At 49.0% G+C, this 11,826-nt stretch overlaps 1 protein-coding gene across 5 annotated transcripts in view; it reads left to right on the top strand.

Annotated features, from left to right (window-relative positions):
* Positions 1-2,273: 2,273 nt before the first annotated feature.
* Positions 2,274-11,826, top strand: part of Cask (peripheral plasma membrane protein CASK) — a 708,589-nt gene continuing 699,036 nt past the window's right edge. For all 5 annotated transcript variants that reach the window (XM_077698713.1, XM_077698712.1, XM_077698711.1 and 2 more), the window contains exon 1: positions 2,274-2,407. In XM_077698713.1, the coding sequence (XP_077554839.1) occupies positions 2,349-2,407 (59 nt within the window). In that variant the 5' untranslated portion in view covers positions 2,274-2,348. The remainder of the gene's footprint in view (positions 2,408-11,826) is intronic.

Here is an 11,826-nt window from a genome sequence, read left to right as displayed (position 1 = left end):
AGTTCATCAACCCCATTTTTTTTTCTGACCACACAGATAAGGCAAAATTACAAGCAACCTTGCGGCCTTTATTGCAACAACCCACTTCTAGCTTTAGTTTCTGCAACTTAAAAAGATTCCTCGGGGCGCTTTTGTATGCTTGCGTGCTTAGCAGGCGAGAGCGTGTCGACACGAAAAACGTGCCTTCGTGGCAGCCAAGCCTTGTGAGAGGTGTGGGAAGCACCCAGTCCCGAACGCCTGGAAATGCAGAGGTCAGTCTGCTGCGATGGCCATGGCATTTTCACACATTGGGCGCAGCATCGCAAACATCCTTGCAAGCATATGTACTTGCAAGGCCCTCAATCAAGGTTTCGTTTCATTGTGAAAGCATTTAAATTGAGCGAAAAAATCCAGCGTCTGTAGTGGCTCCTAAATTTGAATGTGCTCATCAATGCATTCAAAGAGCGCGTGCTCCAGAAAAAAAAAGGAGCACACCTATTGGCTGCAATATGTCATGTGGTTGCAAACGTTAGTATTCATTGTGTGTGAATGCAGATATGCTCCAGCCTGACGTGCTTCATTGGCTGCAAACTCAACACAAACAAATGAGCATGGCGTTCAGGTGCACAGTTGGCAATGGGGGTATTTGCTAGTCTGACGTTAGGCCTAACCTTTACACCATGAAGTACAGTGCCGTCAACCAGTACCTGCAGCTTCACGTACAACGAGTTCACCAATTATTGAAGATAAAGGCTTCAAACAAACAGAGTATGATGTTTCTTGGCACATCGTTAAGTTTAACATTCAAGCTTCCAAACATTAAGCACAAATATATGAACAATGTGGGCAATTGACCAAGGCTTGCAGTCATAGTAACAGAGTTTAAAAAAAATGAGACAGGGGGAAAAGAAAGATAATGGTGATGGCAGCACACTCCTCGCTGAGGGTCCCACCACTTCTACTGCATCAGCCACTGGCGCAGTCATCACGAGCCAAGCGGACGTGGCAGCGCCCACTTTAACAATATATCCGGCCGTACTCGGAAAAAGTGCTTATAGGTGTCCTCGGTGTTTTCTTCAAGCCGAATGACTGTTCAGACCTATCTACGAATGGTCTGTTTTAGCACTTGAGAACACTAGAAAGACGCCCTTTCCAGGTGAGAAAGAAACTCTACAGACCAAGGTGAAATATTAGTTTATACTCCTGGACTGTTTGGCAGCCAAAAAAATCTGCGTAAAAAACCGTGCAGTCCTAACTACGAAACAATGAGCGCGTGACACATCATGAGTCATGCTTCAGGTATCGTGGTTAGATAGCATCCGGGCTAAAAATTCTATTTCTGTCGTCGTAATTGTTCGCTCATTTTATATGCAGTTTCCGATAAGCTATTCACGCTGAGAAACGATTAAGGATATCTCCAATGGCCAGGAGTAGATAAGCCCCTAATTTAGGCCGCGACGCGCAAAATACGACTTACACTTTGCGCCACCTATCGACCGTTGAGGAAAGCAACGCGCATGCGCGCGAGTTACGATTTTTTGTGTTCCCTGCGTCGATCCTTGTAATTTTTTTTCTCCTGCCGTACCCCTTCCTTTGCGCCCCAATATCTGGCTCTCCCGCGTTTTCTCCTCCGGGCTGCGCTGAGAAATCCCTGGCGCTCCGACGGGCTCCGGCGTATCGGCAGCGCGGAAGCGACGGCGAAGGCCGCAGCAGCATGCGCTCGCTCTCCGGCCGTCTGCTGCTGGTGTGACCGGCTCCCCCAAAGCTGTCTCAAGGGTCTGGCACCGATCGCGAGCAGCCCTCCACCTCACGCCAGGCCCGGCCCGAGACATGAACCGCGCCTAGAGAGCGCGCCGTTTACCCCGTTCCGCGCATAACGGTCGCCAGCCCTCCTGCCATCCGCGGCATTCGGATGAGGGACGTGTCAGTGGATGCTGCTGCCACCACGGCTCAGCCGCTAGGCCTAGCCGCCGAGCCGAGCTCCTACTGACCTAGCGACCGACCAGTGGAGAAGTGTTTGCCGCGTCGCGTGTGTGTTTGTGCGCGCGCGCGCGCTCTCTCACTCTCAGCCCCTCCTCCTCCTCGCCGATTCCGTATCGCCCGCGCTCTCTCCCCCGAGTATTCTTTTCTGTGCGTTTGCTGCTGCCGCCGGGATCGTCCGTCGTCGACGTCGGCGAGCAGACGAAGACGGTGTGTGCGTGCGTGTGTGGTAGGTGTCAAGGGTGCAGTGTGGTCGCATAAACAGGAGCAGCGAACGGGCTATACCGGCTGCCGTGATCCAGCGAGTGACGACGACGTCAGCCGCTGTCGCCGCCGCTGCTGCTACTGCTGCGTGGTGGTCTTCCGTCTCCTCCAGCGCGTCGACAAGCATGGCCGATGAAGATGTGGTCTTCGACGACGTCTACGAGATGCACGAGTTCATCGGAAAGTGAGTAGCGTAGCTGTCGCGCGCACATGAGCGCCGCTCGCTGGGGCGACTGCGACGTGCTCCGGGGAAGAGGTGGCTGGTGCAGCGGCTTCTCTCTCGCCGGGGGAGAGGGGGCTGGGATGCGGCGATGATGATGGGCGCGGAGGGGGGAGTGATCCGTGTGCATCCAATGCGGCCGAACAGCTGTTGCTGCGGGGCGCGATTGCGCGGGTGACTGGCGCCGGAGTGTTGGCACGCCTGCCCAAACGTCGTTGAGGATCGGACAGTGCGGCACACGCAAGTTGCACGCGCCGCAGTTCTTTCTCAGTTGCCGCAGTATCAACGCTTCGAGACAGCACTGGTTTTCTTAAAGGGACTCTGCAACACTTCCGGTAGACGCTTTCACTGTTTCCTGCGCGCCTGGAAGCACTGCGAAAGCTACAGTAATCGCCAACACGGAGTGGCACTGCGTGGGTTGCTCGTCGCAGCAGATACGCCTTCCGTCTCTGCTTTGATTTTGTGGCTTCTTTTTAAATTAAAGTGGTTGGTGGTAGAATGCGTTCATTGCTGCAACTGAAGGAAGGTCGGCCAACAGTCGCTACTCAACTAAGAGAGAAAAATCTTTTGAGCAAGTTTTTAAGTTATCTCATAAGCATACAGTCGTAATTTTCAGCTGAGGTACTTTGCGACCCCTTAATCTAAATACTGGATGTGTTGGTTGACTACGTCTGCAAGTATTTAAGACTTCGAAAAAAAGTTGAGTGTTGCAGGGTCCCTTTAAAAGGTGGTGTACCTGCCCAACTGTATGGTTGTTCCGACCGCACCGAAGACACTCGTTTGTTGGCCGTTTCGTCGTACGTGCCCTTCTAGCTTGACGCTAATTTTATCTCGCAGTGACTAACCGTAACAATCATTGCTGCTGCTACTTGCGTGAATTTATTTTTAAGGCGGAATACCCTGCGTACGCTTTGAAAAAAGCCTTCGCACGTTTGGAGCGTTCATTTCAATAACAACGGTACCTAGTGCTTAGTTTCGTTTTCTTTTTTTTTTTTCATCTCTAAAATTCAGCCAGGTTTTTCTACCGACCCACCTGTGCTGACGATCATCCTTTCTTTTTTCCTACGCAAAAAAATTTCGTGCCAATTATAGTAGCTTTTATCGCTGTCATCACACTTCTTTCGCCCAACGTCTTTGCGCACGCTCAATTATAACGCAGTAACAGCGTAGTGAAGCTCGTATTTGCATTTTATCGTAATTGTTCATGGGGCACAAGTCAAAATGCCAGCATTACATAAACACCGCGTTGTCGGTTGGGTGTGCAGCTTTTTTTTTTTTTTTTTTGCTGCATTCTGCGACACTATTTTTGGTCTGAAAGGAGCTTCCCAAGGAGACGAAGACACGCGTAACTAATCTGTGCACAAGCTGGAAAGTGTCGAAGCTTGCGAGCACGAAATCTTTCAGCCGAGACAGAAACGTTTTCGCTTACAGTTAACATTTCTGCGGGGAAAAAAAAAATCGCTTCGGAGCATCGGCAGTGCATTGACGGGAGCACACAACGACTTCAGCGTTATACGCTCAGTGTCTGTGCGGCGACCCTGACGCCGCAAGAACGGGACGCCGTTCCGGAGAAATGTTCGAGAGAGCCGCCACCTTGAAAAAGTACTTTACTAACTACCTGTGCGGGACATCATGTAGCGTTCGCTACAGACTGCTCCTCCTGAAATGTCCGCCAGATCCAAGATAGAGTGTATCTATTACCAAACCAAGAATGCTCCGCAATTACGTTGAGCTCGACTGGAGCTGCGGCTGCCTTAATTTCTTCATTCTGTTTTTCTGGCTGCATCATAGGCCCATATATTTGAGCTTCGGTGAAATAAAACCCCAGTTCGGGCGCTAGACTCAGGGGTTGTCTCTCTCTCGGGTGTCCTTGTCCGCAGTCCACACTTTGGAGGGGCCACGAAAGTCGCGTGTCCTTGGGCGGAGTTCAGACTTTAGAGGGGCCACGAAAAACACGTGTCCTTGGGCGGAGTTCAGAATTTAGAGGGGCCACGAAAATCACGTGTCCTTGGGCGGAGTTCAGACTTTAGAGGGGCCACGAAAATCACGTGTCCTTGGGCGGAGTTCAGACTTTAGAGGGGCCACGAAAACCACGTGTCCTTGGGCGGAGTTAAGACCTTAGAGGGGCCACGAAGACAAAATACAAGTTGTGTTCATTAAAAAGGCTGTTTTCTTCCAATATCAGCAATGCCAATATAATTTATCGTCAACGTCAGACAAATAATTGAGGTATTGAAAAAATATATTCATCAGTGGCGACCCCCTAGCGACTTTCCGGCAATTTTTCTATGACGTCACAGAATCTTGTTTGTGCGATGGGCGGTCGCCTATCTAAGCCACTGCCACAAAACATGACTGGGAGATTGTAGTAGGGCCTCCAATTCTGTTTGATCGTATCACTAGAACGCTAACGCGCACTGATAAAAATATTCTCAGTGCAGGTGCATAACACGTCACTCCGGCCCATATTACGTCAATATGGCGGCGAAATTTGAAAGTTGTTCAATATTCCTTGCGTTTTCTTTTTCGGTTGAAAGGAACGTCTTTCGTGGCTGGAATGGAGATCAGTGAGCGACCGTAGCCTATTTTTTTTAATAGAACAAAGTTGCATTTGGTCTTCAAGGCCCCTTTAAGCTCAGTTATGCACCAACTAGTTTAGACTCCCAATTTTCCAGTTGGGGCTGGCCTTCTGCAAAAACCGGGACGTCGTCAACTGCTTATACCCATCGATCACGTCGGTCGCGCCCTGGTCGAAAGCGGGTCCATTTGCGGTGTACGGAAGGCAAGCCTCGGATCCTTTTATAGTGACGGGTGTTCATCATGTCTGCGGCACGATCACGAGGCTTTCCTTTAAAGCGTGCTCCACCACAGGTACGCATTTCCTGCAGTGAAGCCTGCAGAAGAGGGGTCATTTCGAGGCAAAATGTACAGCTTGAGCGTTTGCACGATATTTTATGATAATTTATGTCTCAGGAGGCAGAAAACTCAACGCAAAGCCAACGTTGAATTGATTTATTGAATATACCTTTAATAATTGAGCATCACGGGCTGATTTTCGGGTACCCGCCCGGTGAATCCCGTTCGTGTAGTCGTCTCTTGTTTTTTTTTTTCCCCAGTCGGCCTTGTCACGAAACGTCAATGCCTTCAATACTAGCTCTCGACGATCTCAGGCCTGTGTGGACGTACTTTTTCCGTCCGCTGGACTCGTCTGCTGTTTGGTGCCTCGAACGTAAAAGGGAAACTCGTTAAAAGACGTCCTCCGAGGCCCACTCGTAAACTCTTCCATTTATGAAGAGTCCCGCTTACTGAGAGCTCTATTTGCTGAGCGCGGCCCTGTTTACAAGGCCAAACAATCCCGAGGACGTCGTTCTGGGCACACGACACCCGAGTTTAAGTGACGTCTGTTTAACTAGGTTACGGCGTAGTTGCGAATGTGCGCAGCTCTCGAACCAAACACCTCCGAGGCTGTTGCTCCCTTTAAGTGCATGTAAGTGCTGTTTCGGCGACGTAATTTTAACGAGATTACCCGGCAGCAGCAAACTGCAGGCCTGCTCAAATTCAGTTGCTGCTTAAAGAACGTATTTATTGGTATGTTTATGTGTTACGACGACCCATTCATGCCTTTCAGAATCGGTGCTGCCGTCGTCTGGAAAGAGCACGGACGCGCGTTGCTTCCCGTCTCGTTCGACCTGAGCGATTAGGCCCTCCCCGTTCTTATCATCACAGACGAGGGCCTCTCGTGTGGACGCCACGAGTGAAAGCCCCTCCGGGGATTTCTTTTAAGATTCAAGTACGTACCGTACTTGAGCACATATAACATGCTATGGAAATTTAAGAAGTTTGGTAAATCGGGAAATGCGCTGGTATAACAAGAGTTTTGGCCCGCAATGTGTCTTCTATGCTTCGGGTTGCGGTGCCCTTCGACACGAATTACTATAAGTTGTATATACGTGCTTTCTTTTATTTCGCGCGGAATGTTTTTTTTATAACCTTCGTTTTATCCTTTTAGCTTGCACCCGTCCCCCAGCTTGCTCCTCCTTGTATGAATGCATGTATGTATGATTTTTAATACATAAGTACGTACGTACACATACATACATACATACATACATGCATGCATACATACATACATACATACATACATACATACATACATACATACATACATACATACATACATACATACATACATACATACATACATACATACATACATACATACATATGACTATCTGATTGTTTACCTAATTGTTTGTTTTCTTACTAATTCATTGCTTGTCTTATTGTTTGTCTAATGATTTTTCTCGCTCTTTAGCCCTCTTGAGGGCAGAATTATGTGAAATTATTCCGCCCTGACAGCTGCATCCGTGACGTTATTCATCGCGCCGTGCAAATTTTGCCGCCGATCCTCATGTACCCGTGACGCAGCTCTTCACGGTTCCAGTGTATATGGGTGCTCGTAAAATTAAAGCTGCCTTCATTTGTGGTAATGCGCTACAGCGGTGGTAGCGCCGCTAGGTCATGCACGTTAGCAGACGACGCGCTTCGAACGCTCCTGCCTGCAGCGCCCCACGCCGACTATCATGGGTGTTGCCTAGCAACGTGCGCCGTACTTTTCCTCCATGACTCTGAATGAGGCCGGGTTCGATTCCCGGCCGCGGCGGCCGCTTTTCTGATGGAGGCGAAAAGCAAAAACGCCCGTGTGTACGAGATTTCGGCGCACGATAAAGATCCCCAGGTGGTCAAAATTAATCCGGAGCCCTCCACTACGGCGCGCCTCATCGTCTGCGTTGCGTCGGCGCGTTAAACCCCACAATCAATCAATCAATCAGACTCTGAATGAGGCGCTTCACACTCCGACAGAAGGACGTCGCGTACTCTTTCTAGGCTGCCAACGACAGCTGCCGCCGACGCATGACCCTGTCTTGAAACACCGGCTTATTCAGTTCCTGATGGTACGCCCCCTCGGAATTGATTGATTGATTGATTGATTGATTGATTGATTGATTGATTGATTGATTGATTTTGTTGTGATCAACTATATCACAACATGAAGATTGCTGCGAACGAGTGTGGTACATATCTATTGCCATATTATAACTATTATAAATATTATTGGCGAATTGCAATCGGGGGTTCTGTCTGACTGGCGGGTTGTAAAAACGAAAATGTCGGACGCGCCTGAGCACCGCCGGCCGATAACACCGCCCGGGGGGGGGAGATAACGCGTCGTCCCCCCTGTGGCTCCAAGTTATCCGTAACAAGATACTACCAGTCGTTCACTTCGTTTAAGAGGCTCTTCAGGCGTGGATGCCTTGAATGGCTCCCTCGACCCCGCGCTCTGTTGGTTCTGTACGAGGGCAACGGATGTACTGCCAGGGCACTGGGACTTCCGAGAAACATATCACGCAGTTGCGCCTGTTTTCTTCCGCGCAAATGACACGGTGATGAATACATTTCTGTTGTAGCGCACGTTAGGTATTGCGTGTGCGCGGCACCCGCGTCGCTAAAAGTATACGGTATTTAGGCTTGTTGGTACGACACGATTTCAAAGCGAATGGCGCAAGACAGGAAGACCAGGACATTAGAAACTTCGACAACAGGAACGGGTCATAAAAGGCGGGACTAAGCTGGGCGCCAGAACAGCGAATTTATTTCGCCGTAGCGGAGTATATATCCTCGGAGATATATTACAAAAGTTAAACGGGAAATGTGAAGGAAAGCACTCAGCTGTGCAGGACGAGGAAAATTCGTGAAGGTTGCAGTCACTGATCAATATTCGTGTTCTCTTGTGAGCAAGTTCAGGAACGCAATGGTGACGGACGTCATGCTAGCGCTGTTTTCGCAGCTTAACCATTAACTGATGCAGTGACGATAGTTTGCCTAATGTAACGCTTCCCGCAGAGAATTTTAGGAAAAGGGAGGCCAAAGAGAAATTTCATTTAACTGCATGTAACTTTGCTTCATGGCAAAATCTTGCAGTTAGCGAATTGGTTCGGCTTTGGATCCCTACTTTTTCTACAGACGGATGAAGGCTACCTTCCCGCCTTTCTGCAGGGGGTCGTAGGAGTACACCTAAAACGGAAAAAAAAAAAAGAAACCGCGTAAATGCGAATTTACAATTCCATCGCTTCAATGACTATGCACTTGTCGCAAGTAAGCAACACCGTAAAATAAAGGAAACGCCGTCCGTATACGGATCAGGTTTTGTACTACTGCCGCGTGTGGTGCAGCGATTGAGGCTTTGTATGGCAATTCACTAGGTGGCGAGTTCGATTCGCGGTAGCAGCGGCAGAATTCTTCAATCGGGATGAAAGGCACGTGAGCATATATATATGTGTGTGTGTGTGTGTGTGTGTGTGTGTGTGTGTGTGTGTGTGTGAGAGAGAGAGAGAGAGAGAGAGAGAGAGAGAGAGAGAGAGAGAGAGAGAGAGAGAGAGAGAGAGAGAGAGAGAGAGAGAGATGCACTTTATGGGAAAAAGAAAAGGTAGGCCGGCGATCTAATATTTGGCCCGCTACTTACTGCGGCAAGGGCACAGGGGATAAAGAAAACATAGATAAATGTAGATGTAATGATGAGAGACCGATGAGCTATATACACGCAGGGCACGTCCAACATGTAATACGGTATAAATCAGTCTGCTGCAGTCCAGGTCACATCACAAGAGTGATGTTCATATGAAAGAAATAAAATAAGGAACAAGGTCTGCAGTATATGATGCCCGCGACCTATAGAACCCGCTGTTCAGGCTGCAGCCGTACGCCACAAGCGACGCTTTTGCAGCGTTATTTTGTTTTCCAGCGCCAGCCCACGGTCACATGCTCAAAATCTTTCATCTATAGAGGGACAGAGGGCGAACGTCCAAGCGTAGCAATGCTGAGTCAAAGGTATTTGGCCAAACATGTATTCGTCGAATATGTGTTAGGGAACACATATTCGACAAATGCTGAGCTAATGGTTTATCGCTTGTGAGTAGTGACACATAAGTAAATCCGGGATTTATTTGAGTTCTATTGAATGCTTGTATTTGTTGGGGAAATGCTGCACCAAGCCGAATCCTAAGTAGCAAGCAAGGTCTGTTTGGGCTTCTGCGAAGCCGAGAAGGGAGTGAGAACGTTTGCTCAGGATCGAACCTGTAGGCCCGTTTTCTCCGATTGTGTGACTTGTGAGCAGACGGAGAATCCCGACGGGGACATCCCTATAGCATCTTACGTATAGCTCCGTATACAAGGCAATTGACATCAACTTCATACTCTTTCATACACGCAAAAAAGCCGTCATTTTGCATTCGTCCGACCCACAAAGTTTGAGGGAACTTCGTAGAATCCCAGCTAGTCTGAAGTATTTCTGAGCTCTCCAGTCAGTCGGCATGCTTCTTTTTCTACGCACCAAACCCCACATTTGAGTCGGTTATCGCTATCTGCTGCAGGTAAGCGTAAGCAGTGTGTAGTAATCACGCTTAAGATTGCTAGGGCAGGCGTACTATTGAAGTGCGTAACTCGCCACTTTCCGCATGTGACAAAAAAAAAAAATTCATAATGGGATGCGTGACCTTTTAAGTACAGGATTGACGCGAAGGGCCGGAAAGTAGGAAATCTGAGCGACAGATTTGGTCGATTTCGTAGATGTGGGACGTTTTCGAAATGTTCTCGCAACTACTTTTTTTTTTGCAAGTGTGTTGGTTTGTTCAAAATATAGGTATCATCAATAAGTTCTGATATCTTCGCAGTGTTCATTAACGCCTCGTTGAACGAAACGTCTTCGCATACTACCGTGTGATGACCCGAGAATCAAAACGTATGAGGATAGTTTTGTGTCTATTTGTGGAGGCACGTAAATGCACTATGTCGGATCACCTACGGGACAACATAATGGTTGCTCTTTTTCCTAAAAACGTACATCCGCAACACAATGCAGGTAGACGCACAGCACGGGCTATGGCACTGCGAGGCAAACCGAGTGTGCTTCGCCTGCGCCTCAAAGTAGCCTATACAAAAACCTTTCTTAACAAAATCGGTTTGATGGCATCACCTCTGTGTACGCTTCGCGGTGTACGAGAAGACACGGAACACCTGTTATGCGTTTGTCCACGTTTTAACTCGGCGCGAACGACAGCGCGAAGTTTATTACGGGCGAGAACTGTTAGCATGGAGGACTTTTTCGGCCCCTGGAACAGTGAAGACAGGGCGGTGCGGGGTTTTAAAGCTCTTGCGCGTTTCCTCAGACTCTGGACTCGACTCCAGCCTGTGACTGTCTGTGACTTTTTTTTTTTATGTGTGTTCATGTGTCTGTCTGGTGAAGTTTCTTTCGTTCTTTTTTTTTTTCTTTTTCTTATTTGTATTAGTCATGTAAGCATATAACCCTCATCACATGTTCACCAACCATCTGAAGTAGCAAGCCCAGCATTATGCAGGGCTGACCTCTTCGGTCTCATTAACAAATTTTCTCTCTCTCTCTCTCTGCTCCGGCAGATCAAGGATTCCCTCACACGGTCAGCTTCGTGGATGCGGGTCAGTACGGGCGCACATCTAACTTCGTCGCAACAGTAGTCAATCACGAAGGCTAGTTCACTTGCGCAGCCACCATCAGAGGCTCCACCCCGGCTAGGGCGGAGCAGGCAGCGATCGCTTTGGCACTCCTGGACGAAGAGATAACTCATCTTCACTGATTAGAGGGCGGTGGTCAGGGCATTCGCATCTGGATCCATCGCCGAAGAAGCATATAGAATCCTCCACGGTAGCGTACTTCATCCACACGCTATCACGTGGTTCCCGGCACATCTCGACTCCCAGCTCGATTCCCTCGCCAATCTCAACGACGTCCAAGCGCGCGCACTAGCCCACCGCGCGGACGCGAATGCAAGTCGAAGTCTTGTTGAAACTAGGTTTGTGGAGTTTCGAGACCTTCTTTACACCTTTAATGAGGTAACTAAGCACTACTACCTTGACAGGACAGTCTAAACTAAGCACTACTACCTTGACAGGAGAGTCTACTCTCCTCCCAACGGTAAACTAAACAGACCACGGGCTATCACACTGCGCATGCTTCAGACAGGATCGTATCCAAACTTGGCTTTATTTCAGTCCATCAGTCCAGACGGGCATAGTCCGGACTGCCCGAGATGTGAACAGAAAATTAATTTGGAACACATGCTCTGGGGATGCCCGTCGTTGCAGAGAGGCCAGAATAGCTGCACCGAAGAAGAGTGGAGCTTTGCGCTACAAAGCTCCGAGTTTTCACGTCGGTTATGGGCTGTCCAGAGAGCCCACGATGCGGCGGTGAAGCTCGGCCTTCCCGCCCCAACGTGGGAGCGGCCCGCGGCTTCATCACCCCCTGAAAAGGGGGCATCGGAGTCTCTCAGGACCACCAATAAAGTTCCTTG

Source organism: Haemaphysalis longicornis, unplaced genomic scaffold (assembly GCF_048455015.1).
Source record: "Haemaphysalis longicornis isolate Haplotype H1 unplaced genomic scaffold, Haemaphysalis longicornis Haplotype H1 scaffold_2, whole genome shotgun sequence".
NCBI classification, from domain to species: Eukaryota; Metazoa; Arthropoda; class Arachnida; order Ixodida; family Ixodidae; genus Haemaphysalis; species Haemaphysalis longicornis.
Note: the sequence above shows the minus strand (reverse complement) of the source record. Positions and strands in the feature narration are given on the sequence as shown.